The sequence below is a fragment of the Chelonia mydas genome, chromosome 7, assembly GCF_015237465.2.
Source record: "Chelonia mydas isolate rCheMyd1 chromosome 7, rCheMyd1.pri.v2, whole genome shotgun sequence".
NCBI classification, from domain to species: Eukaryota; Metazoa; Chordata; order Testudines; family Cheloniidae; genus Chelonia; species Chelonia mydas.
In genome coordinates, this window is record NC_057853.1 from 17,512,831 (window position 1) to 17,539,477 (window position 26,647).

At 42.6% G+C, this 26,647-nt stretch overlaps 1 protein-coding gene and 1 long non-coding RNA gene across 9 annotated transcripts in view; one reads left to right on the plus strand and one right to left on the minus strand.

Annotated features, from left to right (window-relative positions):
- Positions 1 to 23,459, minus strand: LOC102941494 (protein SSUH2 homolog). Of its 7 annotated transcripts, none has more exons than XM_037904548.2 (14): positions 23,320 to 23,459; positions 21,072 to 21,136; positions 19,575 to 19,607; positions 18,857 to 18,964; positions 18,282 to 18,360; positions 17,371 to 17,500; positions 15,614 to 15,674; positions 13,881 to 14,005; positions 10,156 to 10,218; positions 9,440 to 9,522; positions 8,314 to 8,406; positions 6,991 to 7,096; positions 4,901 to 5,008; positions 1 to 4,310 (listed from the first exon to the last, which is right to left on the minus strand). In XM_037904548.2, the coding sequence occupies exons 1-14, from the start codon at positions 23,343 to 23,345 to the stop codon at positions 4,167 to 4,169; spliced, it is 1,224 nt and encodes a 407-aa protein (XP_037760476.1). In that variant the 5' UTR covers positions 23,346 to 23,459; the 3' UTR covers positions 1 to 4,166. The 7 variants fall into 7 exon arrangements, with proteins under 7 accessions (XP_037760476.1, XP_037760479.1, XP_037760475.1 ...); XM_037904551.2 differs by lacking the exon at positions 23,320 to 23,459 and adding an exon at positions 22,339 to 22,940; XM_037904547.2 differs by lacking the exon at positions 23,320 to 23,459 and adding an exon at positions 22,289 to 22,940.
- LOC119566801 overlaps positions 23,426 to 26,647 on the plus strand; it is a 23,148-nt gene continuing 19,926 nt past the window's right edge. For both annotated transcript variants that reach the window (XR_005226180.1, XR_005226179.1), the window contains exons 1-2: positions 23,426 to 23,563; positions 24,892 to 25,015. This is a non-coding gene — a long non-coding RNA (uncharacterized LOC119566801). The remainder of the gene's footprint in view (positions 23,564 to 24,891; positions 25,016 to 26,647) is intronic.

A 26,647-nucleotide genomic window follows, 5' to 3' on the forward strand; every position in this document is an offset into this window, starting at 1 on the left:
TGAACATTATGCTATTATTTATTCATAAATGTGTTATTACAATAAACCAAACACATTTTCCACCCTTGCAGACACACCTTGAAAACTGGCAACTTGTATTGCTCTTTGGTCTTCTGTATATTGCAGTGCCATGCAACATTTATGGGAAAAGTAAATCTGACTTGATGAAATATCTTTCCAGTTTTAAAAAGTCATGATATATAGTCTAGGAACATAACGTAGTAAAATCTCATTCTGTCTCTCTTGTTTTAAATGTTGCATTGCTTATCTTATGCTAATGTCGTCTTGGGATGCATCAGGAGAGGTATTTCCAGTAGGGATAAGGAGGTTTTAGTACCGTTATACAAGGCACTGGTGAGACCTCACCTGGAATACTGTGTGCAGTTCTGGTCTCCCATGTTTAAGAAGGATGAATTCAAACTGGAACAGATACAGAGAAGGGCTACTAGGATGATCCGAGGAATGGAAAACTTGTCTTATGAAAGGAGACTCAGGGAGCTTGGCTTGCTTAGCCTAACTAAAAGAAGGTTGAGGGGAGATATGATTGCTCTCTATAAATATATCAGAGGGATAAATACCAGAGAGGGAGAGGAATTATTTAAACTCAGTACCAATGTGGACACAAGAACAAATGGATATAAACTGGCCACTAGGAAATTTAGATTAGAAATTAGACGAAGGTTTCTAACCATTAGAGGAGTGAAGTTTTGGAATAGCCTTCCGAGGGAAGTAGTGGGGGCAAAAGATCTATCTTGCTTTAAGATTAAACTCGATAAGTTTATGGAGGAGATGGTATGATGGGATAACATGGTTTTGGTAATTAAATATTCATGGTAAATAGGCCCAATGGCCTGTGATGGGTTTTTAGATGGGGTAAGATCCAAGTTACCCGGGAAAGAATTTTCTGTAGTATCTGGCTGATGAACCTTGCCCATATGCTCAGGGTTTAGCTGATCGCCATATTTGGGGTCGGGAAGGAATTTTCCTCCAGGGCAGATTGGAAGGCCCTGGAGGTTTTTCGCCTTCCTCTGTAGCATGGGGCATGGGTCACTTGCTGGAGGATTCTCTGCTCCTTGAGGTCTTTAAACTACAATTTGAGGACTTCAATAGCACAGATATAGGTGTGAGGTTTTTTTGTAGGAGTGGTGGGAGAAATTCTGTGGCCTGCGTTGTGCAGGAGGTCAGACTAGATGATCATAATGGTCCCTTCTGACCTAAATATCTATGAATCTATGAATCTGTATATGCACCTAAGCTGTATTCATCCTATGCTGCTCTCTGAAAAGATTTGGGGTAAAATATACAAAAGATCGTAAGGTCCATTTTCAAAACAGACTTAGGACCCTGAGACCCATTGACTTTCAATGGGACTTAGGTTCTTAAGTCTGTTTTGGGGATTTAGGTTAAGCAGAGCTATGAAAGGGATGGAGGATTTCAAGATCTCAAATTTTGACTTCATTTCAGATTACAATGCAAACCAAATATTTTTAAATTCTCTGCAAAGGAAGATTCTGAAGAATTTCCATGTCAGGTGGGTCAAAATGTTTTAGTTTTGACTTTTTAAAAAAATATACTTTATGATACAAAACAAAAACAATTCAAAACAAAAAGTGGTTTCAAAGTAAAACAAAAAAAAAATCAAAACTTTTTTCCAGTTTTCTTCCACAATTAAATTCCATCAAAATTGACCTGATTTAGCAAAGCATTTTTATTTTGACAGCACTGTATATTCTGATGGAATATGGTTTTATTGAAGTTTCGCCAACCAGCTCTACTTCTAAATCACTGAGGCACTTTTGAAAAAAATTACATTTGATCTGCTGAAAAGATCCTGGTTAAAGATTTTAAAAACAAAGACTATCCAAAAATACTACAAGGGGAAACATTCAGATCCGTATTTTTGAAATTATTCAGCCTGTTCAAATTTTTCCAGCACACATACACATTGATCTGGGAAAGATGGGACTGGGGCAAAGTAATAGCTAGTTTAGCCACATAATTCTGCTGTTGAAAAAATCAAACAAATTACATTAATTTCTACCAAGGGTCAGATTCTGATCTTGGTTTCATTAATGTAAATCCAGAATAATTCTTCTGAAGTCAATGGAGCTCATTCAGATTTACCCCCAAATCAAAATGTTCACCCGAGACACTTGTAACAATTCTATAACAGAACAAGCCCTCTTTTACCTTAGATGTATAAGCAAAGGGTACCAGAGTCTGTTAAATTCTGATCCATGGCCCATCCAAACTTACATTCACTATCAGACAAAGAGATGCTTTCTAAACATCCCTGAATTTAAAGCTGAATGTTTATAATTGGTGAAGTGTTATAAACATACTAAATAATATGATTCTTGCAGTGGCATCAAAAGTAACCCGATCCTGACTGCTGGTATCAGGGGTTCAATTATTCTGTTTATGGTTACTAATACTTTTGGTTTTCATGACAGAAGTCATTTTGCAACAATAAATCAGTCTGAAAGTGGTTTTCGCTCTGCAAAATATTGGGTAAGATACACTATTACCCAAGTAAATATTAAATGTAGGGTAACATTTTCAAAAGCACCTAAGTGACTTAGGAGACGTAAGTTTAATGAGACGTAGGTGCTTTTGAAAATTGTTATCCATGCAGTCATTAGCACTGGTTCGTCTAGGTCACTTCCAAGTGAGTGACAACAGCTGATGGCCTTTCCTTGCTGTACGCAGAATTGGTTAGTGATTTCCGTCCATTTCCTAGTGGACAAAACCAGCACAACTGGATTGTAAACTCTAACTTAGATTGTAAGTTCTTTGGGGCAAGGGCTCACTTTTTGTTCTGGGTTTGTACAGTGCCTAGTACAGTGGGGTCCTGGTCCATGAGTGGGGCTCCCGTGCAACACAACTAATAGTAATAACAATAAACTGACAGCAATTAGAACTACTGATAGTGTTAGCAGAGGACAAAGACTGAGTGGGTATGGCAGCTGGGCTACCATCTTAGCCCCCAACTTGATCCCTCCAGGTCAAGGTTAGGGCACACTGACAGTATGTTAGCAGAACTGGAGGACGTTTAAACTCCCATTGCTTATACTGGATATGTGGACAAATAGCTTCTCCGAAGCTCTTATCACAGCCACTAAATCCCACTTAACTATTTAAAAGAACAATGCAGTCCACCCTGGTTATATTCCACCTACAAAAACTGGATTTGACAAGCATGTGCAAGTAAACACTTGGGCATTATTACTACAGTGTTTTTAGCACAACTGCCCAGATACATTTATTCTTAACAGGAATCCTACCTAGTCATATTTTATTACTATGACATTGGTACAGCAAGAGAAACTACAGGTGGGGGGGGGTGGGGGTGTGTGTGTGTATCACACTCCCATGGCAAATGAGGAACGATCCAAACATGCTGAAAACTCAGCAGCAAGAAAGGTTAGAAGTTGATAGTGGGTGATTAATAATATGCATTATAAACCTGATCCACTGAAGTCATGGAAAGATTCACATTGACCTCAAGAGGCTTTTAGTCAAGCCCTATACTCTTAATTTAAAAAAAAAAAATCCACAATTTGTCCTGTTTCCTTCTCTGTTTATCTTCATTTGGAGATTCTGTTAGAAGAGTTAAAATGCTGCCTCAAGGTTTGCCACAGACAACTTCACTGAAGTCAGCGGGTTTCCCTAGCGTAAGACAGAGTAGACTGTTCGGTCACATAATTTTTACTACTACTGATAATGGAAGACACAGACGTAGGACCTGTTTTCCTTGTATTCCCTTACTCATAAAAATGTAGACCTTATTAACGCCAAGAGACCCAGTGAAGTCTGAGTAAAGGTAGAATAGGCCAGGCCCACACACAGTGCAGAAACTAAATGGTACTGTAATCCCAAATGCAGTTTGTATTCTACGAGTGGCAAGGGCGGGACAGGGAGAGCCACAGCAAAAGCCAAGCGGCCCCACAGGGATTGTGACATACATACAGGATCCAGTCCTGGAATTGAATAATCAGCTTGACAAACTCTTGCTCCCCCATTTTCTTCCTGCTGCAGCCTGCCCCAAACATGCAAATCAATGAACTTCTATTGACCAAAACAAAACGAGTACGAGATGAAGCTTTTCCTTGCATGGGTCTGGACAACCGCCGCGGTCCTTGGCGTGCTGAGAAGTGATCAGTCGGTCACATAACGGAGCAGCAGCAGCACTTTTTGGGGTAGTTCTCTGCGTACACCCTATTTTCTTCTCCATACACGTAATAGGAATACTGTTCCCCTTGCCACTCGTATTCCACTTTAGTAAGAGGGATCAGCTCAATAGTTTGCCTCTGGAAGAAAGAGAGAAAATACAAGGATAATGAAGCTAAATCTATACAATACAGGAGGATTTGTAAACTCTCTTGGTGGCATTTTCAAAAGCACTTTATGTAGCACTTTGCAATCTGTGTAAACATTAAATAATTAATCCGCACCACACCCCGGGTAAGAGAGCATGATAAGTCCCAATTTACAGATGTGGAAATTGAGGCACACAGAGACGTGAGCTGACCCATCCACAGGCAATCAGTGGCAGAGTTGCGATTCTAACTCAAGGAGTTCCAGTCTCCCAGGACCATGTTCTATCTCGTTGACAGTTCTCTTATGCCCAGTATTACACTCCCTCCCATTCTAAATCAAATTAAAGATGTTTTAAAGATCTTGAAATGCAGGCACTTAAGAAAATCCAATCCCTTTAATGTTAATAGTCATTATCCACCTAATGGAAAGTCTTTTGCTCTGGTGCTTGAAGAATTGTTTCAAATGGTCCAATAAAAAAGGGCGTGGTGAGACTTGCACAAATGTTGAGCTGGTACAGTCTGATTTCCACCAACTAGTTGCTTTGCGTCCTCTTGTTACACTTGGGCTGCAGTGCACTCACCTGTCTCAGTACACGAGATGTAGATGCAAACTGAGTGTGATGTTGCACAACAGCATTCTGGGAAGCCTGACTGATGGAAGGATCAGGAAAATTCACAACAGGGTAAACCTGGAGAAACGGAAAACATTTAAGACACACAAATTGGAAGGAGATCACAATTGCTTCCAAATATCAGGCCCATCTCAGTCCTGAGGTCTCTCAGGGCTTGTCTCCACAAGGACACTCAGGAAAATTAATCTGAATTAACTAAAGGTGGGAATTTTAAGTGGATAGTTTTAAACTTCATTAAATCTCTGTGTGGACACCGTAATTCAGAATTAAAGTGGCTGTAATTCGGTTTAGTTTAATTCACTTCCAGAGTGAATTAAGGCCACTTCAATTCTGAATTACGGTGCATCCAGACAGGGGTTTAATGCAGTTTAACTAATTCATTTAAAATTCAGATCTGTAGTTAATTCAGATTAATTTTCCTGAGTGTCGCAGTGGAGACAAACCCTCACTCACATGAGTAATCTTTGTTCACAGCCGTGGACCAGATCAATGGAGCTATGCCAATTTACATCAACGAGGATCTGGCCAGTGAGGTAAATGGGATTGCTTGCATAAAGAAAAGCGATTCACATGAGTACGGTTTTGTAGGACATTTTGTGCCAGTTGTAAAGAAAACAATCGCATTCTTCCCGAGTATCTTTTTCAGCAGTCTTCATTGCTGTGAGGTATCAGCTAATTGTGTTGCAGTTGCTAAAAACTAAGGGCCTGTCTGTACTAGATTTCAAAAGGGGGTTAGTCACACTAGTGCAAGTCCTGTCTTACACCGACACAGCACATCTATACTGGGGCAAAAAGTGTACATAAACCCTATGGGCTAAAACTTGAAAAGGAATACGCTCTGGATTTCCAGGGCAGTAGCCTAATTGCATTTGATTGTGGATTCCTTGGCAGGCTCTAAAAGAATCACTGCAATCAATTCCAAACATACCCTGTAGGAAATCCATTATGTATCATCCATTTTGTAGTGTCTCCAAAAGTGGGTGGTTAAGGAGGACTTGGAGTGTGTTATGACATACCAAGCCACCCCAAAAAGGAGTGCTTCTATTATTATTATTTGTATTATGGCAGCACCTAGAAGCCCCAGACATGGGCTCGAACACAGAACACAGAACCAGTCTGAGATTAACAAACTATGGTAGGTGCTGTGCAGGGGTGGCTGGTCCCTGGAGAGCCTCTAGAGGGTTAGCCACCAGGAAAATCAGAAGAAATCACATTTATATTTGCTATTTGAAGGCTCCTGCAAATATGTAAACGGGAGAGGAACAAAGCTGCAAAATTTAGATCTGGATTTCCAACATCACAAAGCCGGAGGCTGTTTAGATCTGGGGGGTTTCTTTGGGACCATCTCTAATGTAAACTGCATGTAACTAAATATATTTGAAATTCATTTATTTGCGTGTGAGCACTGGGAATTTACATGAGCCCAGTGACCATAAACCCATACACTGCTAGCCCAATAGATATATGACCGACAGGCCAAATGCAGGGCAAGTGAAGCTTTCAACCCACATACACCCGGATCCGCAGAGGTAAACATGGGACGACATTATCTGCTAGTGTTAATTAGCACATCTCCACTGACTTAAATGGAACTTGCCAACAGAGGATTTGGCCCATTTTTATGGAGAATATAGGTTGTTAATGAGATCCATGTTGCAGGGATTTACAGGACTTTCCCCTGGTCTGAATAGTAAAAAGTGTTGAACATCTCTCACTCCCATTGACTTCATTTGGGATTTGCGGGTGAGCAGCACCTCTGGTTATCAAGCCAAAGAGGTGAATTGATACACACACAAAATATCCCAAACCAGCATTTTTTACTAAAAAAAGGAAAACCCTACTGTAGATGACATAGGAGAATTAACTAATTTAGTTACATTAGTAACCAGAATAACAGAGCGCTGTGTTCTCAGATGTCTTTTTCTTCTTTTGACACTTTAAATTCTTAGTAAACTCCACCTCAGGCTATGTGAGTTGTTCTGTTTCCAGACCTCTCATTTTGTTATTTCAAGAGGTGGTAGAGTCTAGAGTTTCATTACCATGGACTGTTCATCAACAAACTTCTTCTGCCCAGTGACCTCCTTGAAGCGGTCAGCAGGAAACCCAGATCTTTGGTCCGCCACATATTCAAAAATGTTGTTCTTCCTACAAGAGCAAGGACACAAGATATTGTCACCTATTGTATCTTCTCTTACTCAAATGGATTTTAGAGGGGCCCCTCCTTTTTGTGTTTCTTGTGCTACAAAAACATCAAACTCCACAAGGCAGAGTTGTTAAATAAGTTCTCCAGTCTATGCTGAGGTTCCTGGTAGCAGAGCTTTAAACATACCACATAGTGTTCTTTGTACTTTTCTAATGATAATATGGAGGCATGCTATGCTGGAATGCAAACTTCGAGACTTTGGCGTTCAAATTCCAGTTGTAATGGATCCAACTGAAATGCTGAGATGGTTTATTTATATTTGCTCTTTGTAACAATCCTCTTAAAAAGTCCATCAAGTGATATTAAAATAAAATGCCTTTAAAAATTACAAATATTAAAATAACAATGGCTGAACATCTTTAAGTCAGTGACTGGGCCAACAGAGGACAACAGTGGTTTAATTCAGAACAATATAAAACCATCTGGGAACTCTAACCCAATCTGGAGACTGAAAAGTCAAAGAAGATACTGCACTACAGTAGATTAGCAAAGGGGCAGGATACCAAGCCAGAGGTAAAACTGCTGTTCTGTCAGGCACTTGTTAGACCACCCCGTCTGGTACTCCATGTACCACCCTGGTCACTGAGTCAGGGAAGGACATTTTTTCTCCTTCATATGAAGCGCAGTGTAGAACAACAAGGATCTCATTAATTAAATACGCAGGGAATAATTCTCCTATTCTCTACTGTGGCTCCTCCCTAAATAGTCATCAATGATTAAACAGCCAGTGACATCATGAGTCTAGTCCTAATCTATGTTCCTTTGTTGCTGGCACATCAGAGAGATGATCTGTTGACATAGCCCATAGCTGTGATCCCATTTTAGTAAAGGGTCACAACTAAGCTTTCAACTTCACTGTGATTACTGTAAATTTTCACAAAGTTTGTCAGCTCCAAAAGAGCAGCATCTTAAGATGGAAATTGGAGGATTCTGGTAAATTTCAACAGACTTTTTGAAATGATAATTAGCTGGAATGGATATGTGCACAGCCCGACTTTATGAAGCTGGTAATGTTCTTGAAATTCTAACAGCCCCCTTCCTGAGGGAAAGCAGCATATCACAATCTGGCCTGTCAGAACACTGCCAGTTAAACCCTGTATGTACAACAGTGAAGAAGAAGGAGCTTCTCTACAATTATTTAAAATTTTATTAGACTTGCCATTTGACTTGAAGCTCAATGTAGTACAGCAACTGTCCTTTTCCTGCACACGTTATGCAGGTATTGTGGCCTGAACCAAAACAACTGTTGCAACTGTAGACAAAGAATGATAATTACAATAAATGGTGAGAAACTATTACCACAGTGATTTTGGATGCATACACTGTGTATGTGCATGCACACACACACACACACCACACTTCATTTGGCATCACATTGGGGATTCAGTCCAGCCGATGCTTAGTATTTGCCATCGTGTCTACTACCAGGAGTTGTCTCATCGAAGAACATGACTTCAATAAAGTCACTGACCCATTGACTCCTGGTAGTAAGTACTATACCCATTAGTAAGTATTTACAGTATTGAGTCCTAATCTGATATTTTATATATATATATATATGTATAAGCCATGAAGTCTACTCTCTGTTTCCAGTCACAAGTTTATTTACACTTAGCATGATTCCATAAGTGTTTCCAGCAGCACTGTACAGCTTCACTGCAATGTCTTGGGTAGCTGATGCCACCAAAGCACTGGAGAAACATTAGAATAGCTCTTCCAGAGCTAGGCTGCAGCTGGGTTGAATTCTCCAACTGCCCTCCTGCCTTGGAGATAATTGCTTCCCCTGTAACTCATGGCTTCCTAGGGAAGCCATCGAAGGCAATAAATCTTCACAAACAGAAAAAACAGGAGACTTGCAGGCAGGAAGTGATCAGTGGAGGGAAACACCATGCTCTGCAAATAAACGGAGCCTCCTTATAGGTGGGAAGGAAGTTGGATGGGACTCTACAGGTCTTATTTTGAAGAGCGCATTAAAAAACTCAGGACCAGCCCCGGCCCCAGAATGAATAATACATTTTGTTCATTCCAGCAGGAGGTTCAACAGCAACAGCTGGACTTCATTGACTATCCTGGGCAGCCACAGCCCAGCACTGAGGGGCATTTTCACAAACCAATCAATACTTGTACAGCTACAGTGGCTAGCTGAGCCCACCTAAGAATCTGACCTTGAACTGTCCCTGATTATAGCAGTATTCCACCCCTGTCCCAACGGGCCCTAGTTTTGAAGCTGATGCTAATTAAAATATGGACTTCCCATGTTGGCTTCTCCTTGAGTGTTGACTCACCTGCTCCGACCAGAACCGCTGCAGTGTGTGCATGTGTCCTCATTCATTCGCTTCCCAGAGCCATGACAAATCCAGCACTGTACCTGCATTAATTAGATGGAAAAGTCAGAGCTATATATACTTTGCCAGAGCAGTTTGCTGGTGTTGCAACCTTCATTTCCTCACATGGAAAACAGATTGCAAGTTTAATAGACTCATAGATCTTTAAGGCAAGAAGGGGTAATTAGATCATCTAGTGTGTATAACACAGGCCATAGAATTTCACAGAGTTACCCCCTGCACTGAGTCCTGTAACGTGTTTGACCAAAGCATTCCTAATAAGCATAAATTAATCTTTAAGGGCCCTACTCCACAAATCACCATTGCACTCAGCACCTTACTACACAAGTAAGTCCTATGAACTGCTTGAGAGATGCTTAGATCTGTGAGCTCTTTGTGACAGAAACTGTCTTTTTATTCTGTGTTTGTACAGTGCCTAGCACAATAGGGTCTTGGTCCATGACAGAGACTCCTAGGCACTACGATAATACAAATAATAAATAACAATAAATGCTGTAAAACAGAGCACAATACAATTGTGAACTCTTCACAGCCAACCTCACTCCCCTTCTAACCTCCCAAAGCTATTTGATTTCAGCATCTTTGCCTGGTTCTTAGTCTGACACCAGAATAAACTCAGTCCTAAGCAAAGGATCCCCTTAGACGTGGCTACTCACCTTTCCGTTTCCATGACACGTTGTGCAGCTAACTGTACCCGAACATCGACAATTATCGCAGCCCTTAAATCAAAGGAGAAATTTTAAAGGTTTGACATTTCTTTAATTTAGCTGTTTATGTTACTATCTGGCTGCCTCTTGGTTCCCCTCCCGCCCCCCCCCCCCCCAAAAAAAAAAAAGACAATGGGAAATGTTTTTTCTTCTTTATTGGAAACATTCTAGAGAAACCTCATTCTTTACACTTTTATAAGGCCTTTCATTCGAGGGTCTTAAAGAGTTATACAGCTACCTACAGCCAAATTACAACCACACTTCTACAGGTGAAACTGGGAGAGAAGCCATTAAGTAATAGCATGTCTTTTGTTGCAAAGTAGCTGTAAGCTCATTGGTGCCAACACCCAAAGGTCCATCCAATCAAGTGGGAGGGTGATTTTGAATGATAGCCCACGTATGCACTTCTATAATTTGTGTGAAGTAAGGCTAAAACCCATGTTTACACTAGGGAATTCTAGGAGGGGAAAACCGCCACCAGTGTTAACACTAGTTCAACTAGACCCTGGGGTAGCACTAGTGAGAGCCTTAGTGTAGAGAAAAATTCATGCTAAACCAGCATTAGCACAGATGATAGAAAAGCAAGAAGGGAACAGCCTATGTGAGAGCATGAATGCTCAGTCTGTATTCTGGACCTCTCATTGGGCAGGGCTACACCTGTGAGTTACAAGCTGCTCTTCACTTACGGATTCTAATTTCCCTTCCAAAGAGAATACCCACACAAATAAATTAAACTATGATACTATAAGGGGATAACTGGAATTCAAACATTCCTGACTACAATGAAGCACTTATTGATTATTGTGACAGATGGGTAAACTAAGGCACAGAGCGGCAACTGTGAGACTGTGTCTGAGCTGGGAGTACTCAGGAGTACTGATCCCCAGTTCACTTGCTTTACCCATTAGACAATAATAACTTCCATATCAAAGCATATATTAGACTCCTATTGAGTTTGTTCTTGGTCTTTCGTCATGGCTGTGTATTGCCCATTTTCCAGCCTCCACTCCTCCCCACCTTTAAGAAGTAAGATTTAAATGATGGAAGAGGTCACATATTTAAAGTGAGATAACGCCCTCAGAATTCCTTTCTTATTACAAAAGCAAGGGAAAGAAAAACATCTATTAAATCACGCCCTATTAAAATGTCCCAAAGCGTCTCTTTTCCTGGACTGTAGCACTGGTTTCCCAAAAGACAGGGCTTTTTCTCACAAAATACCAGTCCCTCTTGGGCATGATTTTACAAAACACAAAAAAATGTCTCAAGGGAAGCAGAAAGTGGTGCTTCCATATTTGGATAGTGATTTTAAATAGAAATAAAAACTGAAAAAAACAAATAACTCTCTTACTTATAATTAAATTATTTGGGATTCTGATAGAGCGAATTCATCTTGATATGAAAAAACTCCTAAACCTGCCACATACCTTTAACAAACTTATTCAGTCCTGTAGGTTCAATATCTCTCTCTCGCTCTCTCTGAAATAAAACCTCACCCCGTATAGCACTTTTCCCTCATAGATCTAAGAACACTTTACAAAGGAGTTAAGTATCAGCTATGATTATATTAGCTTTTACACTCTGTATATACTCACATTGGGCTTGATTCATGATTGTCCTAAGAACCCTAAATGGGCCATGTGGTATCTCCTGGTGTAGGAGGAACCTGCAGATGGTGCAACACTGGCATAACTGGCTTTATGCATCTTCCCCTCCACTCCGCACTGAAGCCCTCATTGCAGAGTGCGCGTCAGGGGGATTCTTTGAGAAGTGAAGGTGGCTATGGTGTTCCCCTGCCCCAGCTTTCATAATAGCACATTAGGGAAGCAGATTTATCCAGCTCAGTTCACATTAGGGCAGCCCTGAGGCTGAGGATGTCCCCACCTGGTCAAAGACATGGGAGCATAAACTCTGGCAAATGAAGTATAAAAATATAATTAGGAAGGCCAAAAAAGAATTTGAAGAACAGCTAGCCAAAGTCCCAAAAAGTATTAGCAAAAAAATTTTTTAATACATCAGAAGCAGGAAGCCTGCTAAACAACCAGTGGGGCCACTGGACAATCGAGATGTTAAAGGAGCACTCACAGAGGATAAGGCCATTGCGGAGAAGCTAAATGAATTCTTTGCATCGGTCTTCATGGTTGAGGATGTGAGGGAGATTCCCAAACCTGAGCCATTCTTTTTAGGTGACAAATCTGAGGAACTGTCTCACACTGAGGTATCATTAGAGGAGGTTTTCGAACAAATTGATAAACTAAACAGTAATAAGTCACCAGGACCAGATGGTATTGACCCGAGAGTTCTGAAGGAACTCAAATGTGAAATTTCAGGACTACTAACTGTCGTCTGTAACCTATCGTTTAAATCAGCTTCTGTACCAAATGACTGAAGGATAGCTAATGTGACGCCAATTATTAAAAAAGGCTCCAGAGATGACCCCAGCAATTACAGGCTGGTAAGCCTGACTTCAGTACCGGCCAAACTGGTTGAAACTATAGTAAAGAATAAAATTGTCAGACACATAGATGAACATAATTTGTTGGGGAAGAGTCAACATGGTTTCTGTAAAGGGAAATCATGCCTCACCAATCTACTAGAATTCTTTAAGGGGGTCAACAAGCATGTGGACAAGGGGGATCCAGTGGATGTAATGTATTTAGATTTTCATAAAGACTTTGACAAGGTCCCTCACCAAAGGCTCTTAACCAAAGTAAGCAATCATGGGATAAGAGAGAAGGTCCTCTCATGGATTGGTAACTGGTTAAAAGATAAGAAACAAAGGATAGGAATAAATGGTCAGGTTTCAGAATGGAGAGAGAGGTAAATACTGGTGTCCCCCAGTGGTCTGTACTGGGCCCAGTCCTATTCAAAATATTCATAAATGATCTGGGAAAAGGGGTAAACAGTGAGATGGCAAAATTGCAGATAATACAAAACTACTCAAGATAGTTAAGTCCCAGGCAGACTGCGAAGAGCTACAAAGGGATCTCTCAAAACTGGGTGACTGGGCAACAAAATGGCAGGTAAAATTCAATGTTGATAAATGCACGTTGGAAAACATAATCCCAACTATACATATAAAATGAGGTCTAAATTGGCTGTTACCACTCAAGAAAGAGATCTTGGAGTCATTGTGGATAGTTCTATGAAAACACCCACTCAATGTGCAGTGGCAGTCAAAAAAGTGAACAAAACATTGCGAATCATTAAGAAAGGGACAGATAATAAGACAACATATCATATTTCCTCTATATAAATCCATGGTACGCCCACATCTTGAATGTGGTTGCCCCATTTCATAAAAGATATATTGGAATTTAGGAAGATTCAGAAAAAGATTCAGATTCAGAAAAGATTCAGAAAAGGGCTGTGGGAAGCTGGCCGCTGCTTCCCACAGCCCCCATTGGCCTGGAACGGCGAACCGCAGCCAATGGGAGCTGCAATCGGCTGAACCTGCGGACGCTGCAGTTAAACAAACCATCCCGGCCCTCCAGCAGATTTTCCTGATGGGCCGCGTGCGGGAAGCGGCGGCCAGCACATCCCTCAGGCAACACATCCCTCGGCCCACAATGACTCCACATGGATAGATGATACTTAATCCTGCCTTGAGTGCAGGAGACTGGATTAGATGACCTATCGAGGTCCCTTCCAGTCCTACAATTCTATGATTATAATACCTTTAATGAAGATGTATGGGGCACTTTGACTCTGGTTATGTTGTCTATGAACAAGGTAGGAACTTCCACTGGTATATTCCATGGCAAAGGAGCTGGCCCAAGCAAAAAGGAGTCAACAAATTCATCTGAAGCAGAAACAAAACTGTATTGAGTACAAACACCTGGTATTTCCTGACACCTGCAATTAAATCATGCCACACCTGTATCTGTTATGTTGATCCCAGTTAAGGTGATTAACTAAAATAAATACCATTTTTAGGTCAAAGAGTTCCATTGTTTACTAACCATAATTTCTTTCCTGCCCCCAAAAGGAAAATGTTATAGACTATTTTGCAAATACAATCAATTCCAGCTAAAATATTCAACCAAAATGGTATGAATGCAGCAAAGTCAAATTTCCTCTGAGAAATTAAGATTACAAAAAAATCAAACTCACCGTTGTTTCCCAAATTCAGTGAAAAACACTTCCTGTGAGCCCTAATCCTGCAAACATTTTTCTGCATGCTTATCTTTACTACTATGAGTAGTCCCAATTGAAATCAAGGTTAGCAAAATTAAGCAAATGCCTAAGTGTTTGCAGGATCAGGAACATATTAGTTACAAGCAATTCTGTTCAGTAAATCTTGGCTTCATGTCCCCAGTGAATGGAATGGGCAGTGGTTATGAAAAAGAAAAAGAAATCCTTAAACTGAGAGATAGCCAAGTAAAATCCCTTTTTTTTTTTGGCTCTGCTTTCCTCAGGAGGAATAGAATCATTCCACACCAGTTTGGCAAATCCCTCCATGATTGTATGACTCAACCAGAGACAGCCAAAAAAAAAGGTTGCAAAATATCTTGAAAATTTCTAAGTCATCCATTTTGCAAGTTGCAAAAAGGAATGATTATTGTTTGTTTGAAATTTTTCATGAAATCAAGAATTTTCAGGGTTTGTGTCTTTGCTCCCCCCACCCTTTCTTGGCCTTTTTTTTCTTCCATCAGCCCCCACCCCTATTTTTCCCCTCTCTTTTTTTTTTTTTTTTTGCCTGTCAAAAAGAGGAGGAAAAGGAAAAAACAAAAACTGGGGAAAAAGTGAAAAGTGAAAATGATTCATTCCCAGTTAAATCAATAAAGCAGAAATTTCTTTAAAGATTTTTTTTTTTGCAAAATTTTTCATTTTTGAAAAAAAGGCCATTTTTCAGCAAAAATGTTTGCTTTGAAAAATTTCAACCAACTCTATCTGACGTGTTGCCTGAAGGCTACCAGAACCCAAATCTCTTCTGGTTTGCCAACTCCTAATAACTCTGAAATGTTGGTTGTCTCCTAGTTTCTATAACATTTGCCTTACGATAGACCGCAGTGTTCCCCCCATTACATTAAAACTGTATAAATTAGGCACGAAATCTCAGTAAGCTCCAGTACACACCAGAACGACTGTGTTCTTATGGAGTTACAACGCTTCCTTCAAGGATCTAGTTTATTTCAACTTCCAAACTACATAAATCATATACCACACTCATAAATCAACTGGCTTATCATACTTAAGGTGTGTAATGAATTGTCATAGTATTTTTATCTGGGCATGTGTTTTATTTTATTTTTAATAACTGCAGTTTGGCAGCTGAGTAGGAAGGTAACTTTTCCTGTGCAAATTTTTCATTACCTTCTGGCAGAAATGCACAACACAGCAGTTAGACCTGTATTATAGAAGAGGCTGATCACGCAAGATTCTTACTTGACATCAGAATCCTACTTACCCCTGTAAGGTGTTGTCTTCCATTCAGATGATCTGGATTCAGTGAAGGTCTCTAGCCGATACTAAAAAAATAATTAATTAACATAAAACAAAAACCTATAACAACCCCAAAGTGGGAGTGATTGGTCATTCAATGCAGTCTATACAAAAACCCAATTGGGACTGCAATCTGTGACGCTTAAGAAAGTAAATTCACACTAGCCAAAATAATGACCAATCTCACTGTTGATAGGGTGAGGTGATATCTTCATAGAATGCTGCGTTATGGGCCTGAGCCAAAGTCCATCGAAGTCAACAGGAGACTTTCCACTGTTATCAGTGGTCTTTTGATCAGGCCCTATATTTGTTCTATACCAGCGATTCTCAACCCACGGCCTGTGGGCCGCATGCAGCCCAGTTAGCACACAGCAGCGGCCCAACTCAGCTGTGTGCTAAAGGCCACAGGCTCCAGGCTCCCGGCTGCCCTGCTGCATGGCAGGCTCCAGGGTCAGGGTCCTGGCTGCCCCTTGGCCCCCTGCCGTGGGGTCTGGGCAGCCGGCTGCCCTGCCGCATGGCACACTCTGGGCTCCGGGCTGCCACCCAGCCCCACACAGTGGGGCTTGGGGTCCAGGCAGCCTGCTGCCGCCACCCAGCCCCACATGGCGGGTCTGGGGTCAGGGTCCTGGTTGCCCCCTGGTCTTGCACAGCTGGGGTCAGGGGTCCCCGAGCAGCAGGGTCTGGGGTCGGGGTCCCTGTCCCCTGCTCCACACCCAGCTCTCCATTCCTGGCCCCACTCCGTGGAGGGGTCTCTGGGCGGAGGGCGCTGAGCATAGGAGTTTACGGGGGGGAGTTAGGTGGGGGATATTGTGGTTCTCACCCTGCAGCCCAGATAACACTTTGTGGGCCGTATATGCAGCCCACAATGATAAATAGGTTGAGATCCACTGCTCTATACTCTAAAAACCAAAAATGCCAATAAGGCTATCACACCTGCTCTATTTAATTGCCCTATTTCTTTTTGTTTTAGTCATTCGCTTCTTCTTTATTTACCTTCTCATTTGACTATTTTCCTCATACCTCCTCCCTCTTTTCTATCCCCACACACTTCTGCTCTTCACTTTAGTTTCACATAAGCTAACGCTATCTATCTATGGGTTTCCAGAGTACAAGTCGCCATGGAATATTCGCTGTTGTTTGGAATTCAGTGGTTGGTCCTATTAATTAACAATGGCTATATCCAAAAGCTGTTTCTCTCTCTGACATTGTCTATGCTGTCAGTTTTTCAGGATATTTCCCACTGTTCACTACCAATGGTGCATCTCCAGTGGTTCTTGGGGTGGTGGCTGACCTTTTTACCCAGGTCCTTACCCTATATGGAGCAGGGATCAAAATGGAATATATATTTTTTAAAGACTTGACACTGGCAAAAAAGGTCCATAGCAATGGAATCAAATTATGAATCTATATTTTTCCCGATTCTAAACCAAGCAATCATTGAAAAACTACGAAGTGGAAGTAGCTCTTTGCTGTCAGTCTAAAGATTCCCTTCCCTTTATGAGTCCCGAGATGTTCAGAGCATGCAAACACAATTCCAAACTGAAGCTAGCCACACCACCCTACTGGGAATTTCTCAGTAAGGGGGCTATTGCACGGGTAAGGGTAATTTGCAACGCTTGGCAGCTGTTTGATCCCCGTGAATTGCCCAGCTCCCGCTGAAGTTAGTGGACAAACTCCACTGACTTCAGTGTGAGTAAGTTGGGCTGCAAAAGATGAACATACTCTGTAGGTGTTGAATGGCTGCAGATTCCGAAACACCATTTCCTTGGCAGGGGCCGAGCTGTAGCAGCACTTACTGGCCGCGTACTGTATAAGAGCTTCTTTGGCTGCATCTTCTGAAACAGCAGGAATGCTACCAGAAAGAGAGAAGAAAGCGTGGACCCGTTTGAAATTGCCTTTCAATTTGCAGAGCAATTCCGCCATGCGCTAAACATCCACCCTTCCCCTTTCAGAAGACATGCCGGCATCACACATTCTCCCATATAAGGCCTTGACCTAATTTACATAGCACTCCACTGCACTGACAGAAAAATGCTGGATAAGATGACTTAGTCCTACAAGCATCAGGTTTGGAAAAACCTAGACTCTCTTAGAGATTCAAATCCCAGGAACGATAACTCAAGCCTTCATCTCTCCCGAGAAGTGAGGCAGTTTAGGATGAGAGGTGTTTAGGATGCAACATTAACAAGTGAGGTCCTGTCAGAATTTCATGGACACTGGTACCTGATTTTCAACCATCAGGTCAACATGTCTTTGAGAATGTGAAAATGTATGCCTATTGTGTACCTCAGATGTGTACATGTAAAATCCCTGAATTTGCTCACCCATGGCTAAGTGCATGCTTATCTACTCAGCAGCGTATGCTGATCATGGCTTTGTGCGCACATATCTTGATGTGTAAGGTAGGCACTCACATGCTGGCTGAAAAGGGGGAGGGCCTAAAGCTCCCATAGCACCATTGATCAGAGCAGTGTCTGACCCCATATCATTGGCCAAAAAATTCCCCCTGCTCTCTTGTGTGCAGTGTGCCAGTTGGCTGCCACCCTCTCATCAGCGGTGTTGATTGTGCTTAGTTTACAAAGGATGCAAGGTAACTCTTAATCATCATCATTACATCTGAAAGCACATCTTACTTCCAGTCTGTTTGGGCTGGAGGGGGCCCACCTCCATGATCAGTCACCAGATCTGATGGAGGAGGTAAACCTTTTCCTCCTGCGAGAAACGAAAAGGCAGAAGTTGGTATTTTACAGGTTTAGAGAGACACACATTTGTTACTTGTCCTTCAGTTCCTGCTTGCTTTTGAAATAAGGCCAAAATCACCGGTTTCTGTCTTGTTCTAATGAACGGCCTCTGACTAGCACAGGACACACAAAATATCAGAGGAAAACTGATCCATTAGAGAAAAAGAGAGAAATCAGGATTATTCATTGGATAGTTCAGCAGGGGTAAAGAGGCAATTGTGTGGCACAGCAGGGTTAGGGGGTTCTGGCATAGGTGGGGGTAACTCGCAACTTTGGCAGCTGTTTGATCCTAGTGGAATCTCTCTCCTACCCTATCACTTGGGAAAATGCCACAGATAATAAGATTACATTCAGGAATATAGAAAAGACAGTGTCAATCATCTGGTACAAAACGCTGTACACTGACTTCCTTTTAAAGAGATAGACAATCTCAGGAAAAAGAATAGTCTGTGGATTTATGTACTAACCACCATCGCCCAGTGCTGTGCCTTCATAGCCAGAGATCTCGTCTATTGGATAAGCAGGGGGAGCAGAGGGTTCTTCTCCATTGGTCATGTGATCAGGAGCGATGGCACCTACAGCATAAAGAGTTTAACAATAGAAAGTTGTCATAATGTCCTCACTCAAACATGCAACGAACCAACTAGGTTCCTGGATACACAGAATGCTTTATATTGGGCCCAGTTCTCCTCCCAGTCACATCAGAGCTACACTAGCGTAAAACTGGTATGAGAGGAGAATCAGACTTCTGGTCTTAATCAGATAAGTGTTTGAGATATGCTAGGAAGTTCTGCCTTAAAAATGGTAGCAATGGGTGACCTCTGTCATGCACATGGAGACTACTGATGAGCAAACTTCCATAAGGTTTGAGGTGTGGCCAGGATAAAAACCTATGAATTGAGATGTCTGCTTGACTCTCTTCGAAATAAGAGTCTGCAAAATAAGCCTGAAAATCTCATAAGAAAATCTGTGTTCCTGTGGTTCTGTTTGCTTCTTGCTGCAATGGAAGTACCACAAAAGCCTCTCTTGTGGAATTTCATTACTTCTGCTTATGGCTTCAGACAGAATGAGAAAGCACAGACATTAAGTAAAACCCAGGGAAATATATTATCTGAACACTTACTCTTTTTAATCCAACCAAAACTTTCAGTAAAGTTTTGAACAGAGATCTGAATCAATGCTTACCAGTGCAGGCTGATGAAATCTGAATGTCGGTAGCTGAAACGGACATTTAAGGAGGACTCAGAGCCTGTTTGAATCCACCTGTAGCAAACTATGACTCATGTTACTCACTAGTAGCAACACTAGAGGGAGCCATACCGAACCTTGTTATCTACCACAAGCAGGAACTGAAGATGAGGAAAAGAAAATAAATAGATCCTTATGATCAGAGCACTGAGCTCTTCTGAAGAAATGAAAGTCTCTTCCACTCTCTCACTCTGAATGTCAGCATAGTGGTTCAATTTGCAATTGTTTAATTGCAAGCATTTTAATTGCTGAACCACAAACACAAGTCACTCAGCAGGAAGGAATGTAAATGACTTTATGCTGATTCCCATTAACTAACTAGATGTTGACGTTTATTCACAAAAATGGGAAGAAATTTGCATTTCAAAGGACAATGCATTATGCAATTTGTGCATCAATCTCTTCATGACTCCGCACTCCTTCTATGGTATCAAAATTCCCACTGACTTCAAGTAAGGAGTGCAGGATTGGGAACGCCCGGTTGAAAAGAGACCCTGGCAGCTCCAGTCAGCCCTGCTGACCGGCTGTTAAAAGTCCGGTCGCCAGCACAACGGGGCTGGCAGGCTCCCTACATGGCTCTGCGCAGCTCCCAGAAGCACCCGGTATGTCCAGCCCAGCTCCTACACGCAGGGGCGGCTGGGAAGCTCCACGCCCATGGGTGCCACCCCCGCAGCTCCCATTGGCTGCGGTTCCTGGCCACTGGGAGCTGCTGAGCTGCCATTCAGAGTGGGGGCAGCGCATGGAGCTTCCCTGATCACCCTGCACCTACAGGCCACAAGGATATGCTGGCCATTTCCAGGAGCTGCGCAGAGCCAGGTACGGAGCCTGCCTTAGCCCTGCTGCACCACCGACCAAGAGCCACCTGAGGTAAACGCCGCCTATCTGGAGCCCACACGCCAACTCCCTGCCCCAGACCTAAGCCCCCTCCCACATCCAAATTCCCTCCCAGAGCCTGCACCTCGAACCCCCTCCCACGCCCTAACCCCTGCCCCCAGCTCGGAACCCCCTCCCACACTCCAAACCCCTCGGCCCCAGCCCAGAGCCCCCTCCTGCACCCCAAACCCCTCATCCACAGCCCCACCCCAGAGTCACAACCCAAGCTGGAGCCCTCATCCCCTTCTGCACCCCAACCCCCTGCCCCAGCCCAGTGAAAGTGAATGAGGGTGGGGGAGAGCGAGCGATGGAGGGAGGGGGGATGGAGTGAGTGGGGGACAGGACCTTGGGGAAGGGGCGGTGAAAGGGCAAGGCCTCTGGGCAATGGGCAGGGCAGGGCAGGGGTGGGGCAAAGGTGTTTGGTTTTGTCCAATTAGATAATTGGTATATCTAGATTGGGTCCATTCTGAGTTCCCTGTCAAAGACTGAAACAAGAACTGGCGCAGCCAGCAAAGCAAACATCAGTGTCACAAGAGTCATTGATTGCTCAGGTTTTCATACCAAAATATCCTTCAGCAGAGGCATGAGACATCTGATCAACAGCTCCATAACACTGGCTGGAAACTCTGATCAAAAAAGCAAAAGAAAACAGGCAATCTGAGTGTTTAGGAATAAACATGTAGAAAAAAGGCAATGGGGAAGTGGACATGGAGAAATGAGAGAACTGGAGCGATGCGGAAGGGCAAAGGTAGAGAGATCGCAAGAGAATCTTTCTGCTCTAAAGACATTTTACGGATTCTTTGGACTTTGTGGAAAGACTGATGTGCTTGGTGCTCAGCACTTTTGAAAATCAGGCCACTTACTGAAATAGTTAAATCAGGATGTGAGTAACTAATTTAGGCATTGACTTTTGTAAATCTCAGCTATTGTGCCTAATTTGGACGGAGACACATTTTTCCTCTTTAAAGCACCCTGGCCGTACCAGCCTAGAATATGCTTTATAATTGGGAAGGCATGAACTGCTGTAGCTTCGCATTTCAGATGCCAAGATATGATTTTATTGAGCAGACTACTAAACCTAGGATGCAAAACAATATGACACACTTAGCTTGATGGATACTCCTACACAAATTCTGAAAGGCCGTTATGATGCCAGTTAATATCAATGCTTTATTGGGAAATATTTTCTAGATCACAAATGACCTCAAACTATAGAAATACTCCTCAAGTTGCTCTGCCAAAAGCCTTCACTGGCATTTCCATTCTGACACCTGGTTTTGGGGGTGTAAAATCTGTCTGAAAAAAATTGATCTGCACTGCAAAGTTGTACCAAATCAGTGTCTTCTTAGCCTGTGCAATAACACTGACATTTTGCATGTCTTAATAACTTCTGTGTTATAGAATCACTATGCTTGTCCACAGGGTGAGAAAGTTTCTCACTGTTTGAAGGATACATTTAAAAATTATTATATTAGAAACTTAACACACAAGGAAAACTGACTTTAATATAAGCAAAATTAGGAGGCACATAATACGTTACTGGAGGCAAAGTAATTCTGTAGTTTCATGGTCAACACTTGAAAAGCAACAAGTCTCAGCTCAGTGGTTACATCTGTCGAGTACTGCTGATATTACTGCATCACCTTCACAGAACCAGCTACTGTATTTCTTTGTCATCCAAGGGCTAAGAGCAGCACTTGGATGAAGAGTAGCTGAATGAATCTGAATCCTGGAAAGGCTGAAGTGATGACAATGAGAGGGAAACACACCGAAGTCACCTATATAGACCATGACTATCCAAGGAAGGCATCTGTCCTCAGGTGGTTACCATGTACTCCTAGGACAGCTCCATCCATTGAAACGACAGAACTCTGTCAGCCTTCAGAGTGAAACTCAAGTGTGCAGGAGACAGAGTTTTTTCTGAGACCGGCCGCAGACCTGGAACTCACTCTTGGAAGATAGCCTCAGCCACTTCCTAGGAAAACTCACAGCCCAATTCTCTAACCCAGACAACCAGCTAAAACACTAGCACACACACACACACACACACAACACACACTGCAGTCCTTGCTGCCAGAACCTTTGCTGCTGTAAGTCATATATTTCAATACAATTACACTGATTTACACCAGCAGTGGATCTAGGGTGACCAGATAGCAAATGCAAAAAATCGGGACACGGTCTGGGGGGTAATATGAGTCTATATAAGAAAAAGCCGCCCAAATCAGGACTGTCCCTATAAAATCGGGACATCTGGTCACCCTAAGTGGATCTGGCCCCATATCTTTTGGGTACACATCACTTTGGGGGGGTAACGCAGCTAGATCACCCACTCCCTCGCTAAAACCCTGTGGCCCACTCACCCCTCCCACTTCCTATTCAAGCTAACACCAAAGCCCGGCTGCATGAGGCTGAGACATGCTCCCTCTGGGGAAAACTTTGGGCTGCTCTGTGCGCAGCTGAGCCTGGGGCGCATCCACTGCTTTCCTAGGAGAGCCCTGCAGGAAGTGAGTGCCTGGCTCGGCGTTAGGGCCCCTGCCCGGAGGCAGTCTGGACTGATTACAGGAGCAGAGGGGTAATTCCGAGACCGGCACACGGAGGGGACAGCTGGGCGCTCCAGATCTCTGGCTCCCTTGCCCCAAAGCCCCCAGTCGCTGTTGTCTCGGATCAGTGCGTTTCCAGGGCCTCCGCTCCGCCCCGCCCCAGCGCAGGCAGGGCCGCAGGAACAGAAACGAAAGCGAAAGGCAGGCAGGCTGCGCTCTCCCTAAGGAAACTCCCGACAGTACCAAAGAAGTTGTGAAGCCCTCACCTGATCGCCTGGCCCTCCGCTGCCATAGCTGCTGGGGGGATCCTGCACGCTGATGGGGGGCTGCTCTGCTTTGCCTAGCCACCCACACGCACGTGTTCCCTGATGCTTTTCCTTGGGGAAAGCCAGCCCCTTGCTTTTGGTTCCGTCCTCCGCACCCTTCATATGCTGGTTTGGTGGAGGAGTTACTCATCACACGTTCTTCTCGACTGCTGGGAGTGGCCCATCTTGGTTATCACTACAAAAGGTGTTTGTTTGTTTGTTTGTTTCTCTCCTGCTGGTAATAGCTCACCTTAACTGAAAAAAGAAAAGGAGGACTTGTGGCACCTTAGAGACTAACCAATTTATTTGAGCATAAGCTTTCGTAAGCTACAGCTCACTTCATTGGATGCTGTAGCTCACAAAAGCTTATGCTCAAATAAATTGGTTAGTCTCTAAGGTGCCACAAGTACTCCTTTTCTTTTTACGAATACAGACTAACACGGCTGCTACTCTGAAACCTCACCTTAACTGATCACTCTCCTTATCCTGTGTATGATAACACCCATTGTTTCATGTTCTCTGTGTATATATATATATATATATATATATATATATCTTCCTACTGTATTTTCCACTGCATGCATCTGATGAAGTGGGTTTTAGCCCACGAAAGCTTATGCTCAGATAAATTTGTTAGTCTCTAAGGTGCCACAAGTCCTCCTGTTCTTTTTGTCTCTGCAGAGGCTGATGCCTGGAACATTTAAGGTGTAGACTACCCTAATTCACAGTTACTGAGGGACAATCTTCACCCATTGATATACTTTGCTTTCCACAACCAACTTACTGTACAACTTTTCACGAATACTTGGATTCTAATATCTAAACTGTATTCTTAAATTTATTCACCTAAATCTGGGTTATTGCTGATTGTGTACTATCTGTCCCATATGACTTTTAAAAACAAACTTTGTATTTGTGGATAATCTAAGCACTATACCCAGATATACAGGCACTCTTTTCTCAACCTGTGTATTATATAATTTTAACATTAGCTTTAATAAAAAATTGTAAATATGTAGGTAGTGCGTCCTCCTCCATTACTTTAAACCAACCAGGGCACTGAACTCTGCCAGATGTTAGTCTCTTATTGAGTGTGGATGTCACAGTGCCTGGTCCCAGGTGCAGAGGTTAGCAGCTCCAATCATGGGTGCAGCTGTTACTTTGCTGGTATATTTATTGTGGAAACTTTGTGGTTGCAGCTGCTGTTTTGAACAAGTACAGAGTCACAATGCATAGTGTCATTGGCATTGAGTGGTCTTGGCCCTTATGTGTTGAGTTCTGTTGTGCCACTCAGATGCACACCTCTAGGGACACCACCTGGTTACTGTGAAGATTGATGGTGTTGGTGCTAAGCCTGTGTGTGTTTAAAAAAAAATTGTGTGTTCTGCATCAATAGCTCACGCACATACAGCTGCTAGAAGGTTATTGTCAGCTGTTGGATTTTGAATCAGAGGTATAGAATAAATACTTTTTCTAAGGAGATTCCTAAGAATATTTACATGGGGATTCCTAGAATATTTTTAACTCTTTCAGTGCTGAACTTCCTAGCATACTCTCACAGGACCTGATTCAGCTGTCATTGCATGCAAGGAACTTTCACGGGCTTCATTACGAGTACTGCATGAAGCGTAGATTTGGAATCATGCCAGAGATGCTGGTGAGTGATTGGATAGTGATGGAAGATACACAGTTTATATAACATGGCTTCTGATTTCAAACGTGTCCAGTAATTTGGAGTGGCTCAAATTGAGAGTGCCTACTTAAGTCAGAAATTGAGGCTCCCAGAATGAATGCTTCTGAATATTTGGGTCTGTATGGCCAAGGACCCCTGTCAAGGGGTTGATGTATTTTCTTTTCCATAATAGTAATAATAATAATAATTAATAAATTATTTTAAATTAACGATTTTGGATTTCAGAGGAAGGAATGCTCTGGACGTAACCCATCTAGGTTCAGATTTCCAGATTTACCATGGACTTCCTGTGTGAACTTGGTCAAGTGACTTAACCCCATAGAAATAGGGAACTCATGCATGGTGAGGTGAAGAGTACTTCCTTTCCCCATTTCTATGGGGTTAAGAGTACTTCCTTTCCCGTTCTTTGGCTTGTCTCTTCAGTCTGTACGCTCTGTGGGGCAGGGTGGGACTCTCAACATCTGTGTGTACAATGATGAGCACAATGATTAGCACAATCTGACTCTAGACGATACTGTAATACAAGTCAATAGAATAACTGAGTCCTCCTAACAATCGGGTTACATGCTGCTTTGCTATTAAATTCATACTCTTTCAGCCCACCACAGTCTAAGAGTTCTCCTTAGGCATCTCTTTTTACTGTAGCATATGGATATTTACGGGTGCATCTCGTTTGTTGGCCTTTATAGTTTTGTTCCTCTCGTCCTGAGTACAGTCATTAGGCTGTGTTCTGTAAGTAATAATCTAAATCTACCTGTTGATTCAATATTGAGTTATATTGGTTTCTGCAGGCTTTACTCAATAACCCAGGCTTCTCTACGCCAAGTTGCAAGACACTGGCCAGGAAGGGCAACAGCTAAATTGTCTGTGGAATGCACTGGCTCATTATCTCGCAAGCAGCCTCTTCTAGTAGAATTCCTAAGGGAGGGCCAGGCCTCACTACAAATATCCGCCAACTTCCTGTTTGAGTGAATCCCTGCTGACTTAGGGAAGTGCAGCGGAGGTAAAAAATCTCTACAGTCACCAACTGTTAAAATGCAGCTACTTCTTGGGTGCTATGCAGCAGCCATTTCGTACAGCAAGCGTGCATGCTAGCTGATGTTTTTTAAAAGAAGAAATGAAACTCCAAAAGAGATTTTCGTTGTTGTTGAGCAACATGTCCGGATTTGAGGAGGGAAGCAGGATTAATTTGTATTGCTGACTTCTCCCTTTCACTTGGTCTTTCACATGACCAACCTTCACGTAGCGTGCTGGTGAAGAGAGGACCTTCATTAACACATAGCAGCACAGGGCACTCAGCAATTTTTATTCTTAAACATGTGGGGGAAGTGATATTTTTTGAAAGTGACTTAAAAATAAAAAGCTATGGCATCAGTAATGCTTTAAAAGATTTAGAAAAGTAACCATCCAATGATGCTCAGCATGGGTGCATTTGGAGGAAGAAAGCCATAAGCTCCAGTACTAGGGAAGCACATGTATCTCACTGGACCTTCATAGATACTAAGGTCAGAAGGGACCACTATGATCATCTAGTCCGACCTCCTGCACAATGCAGGCCACAGAATCTCACCCACCCACTCCTGCAAAAAACCTCTC

What these genes read in the sequence shown, in the direction of transcription:
- LOC102941494 (XM_037904547.2), bottom strand. Translation starts at nt 22,320, where the DNA reads ATGCCTTCCTTGGATAGTCATGGTCTATATAG. An exon ending in GATAGTCATGGTCTATATAG is followed by an intron (nt 21,137 to 22,288) that starts GTGACTTCGGTG and finishes TTTTTTGATCAG; the next exon opens with AGTTTCCAGCCAGTGTTATG. An exon ending in CCAGCCCAAACAGACTGGAA is followed by an intron (nt 17,501 to 18,281) that starts GTAAGATGTGCT and finishes TCTTTCTGGTAG; the next exon opens with CATTCCTGCTGTTTCAGAAG.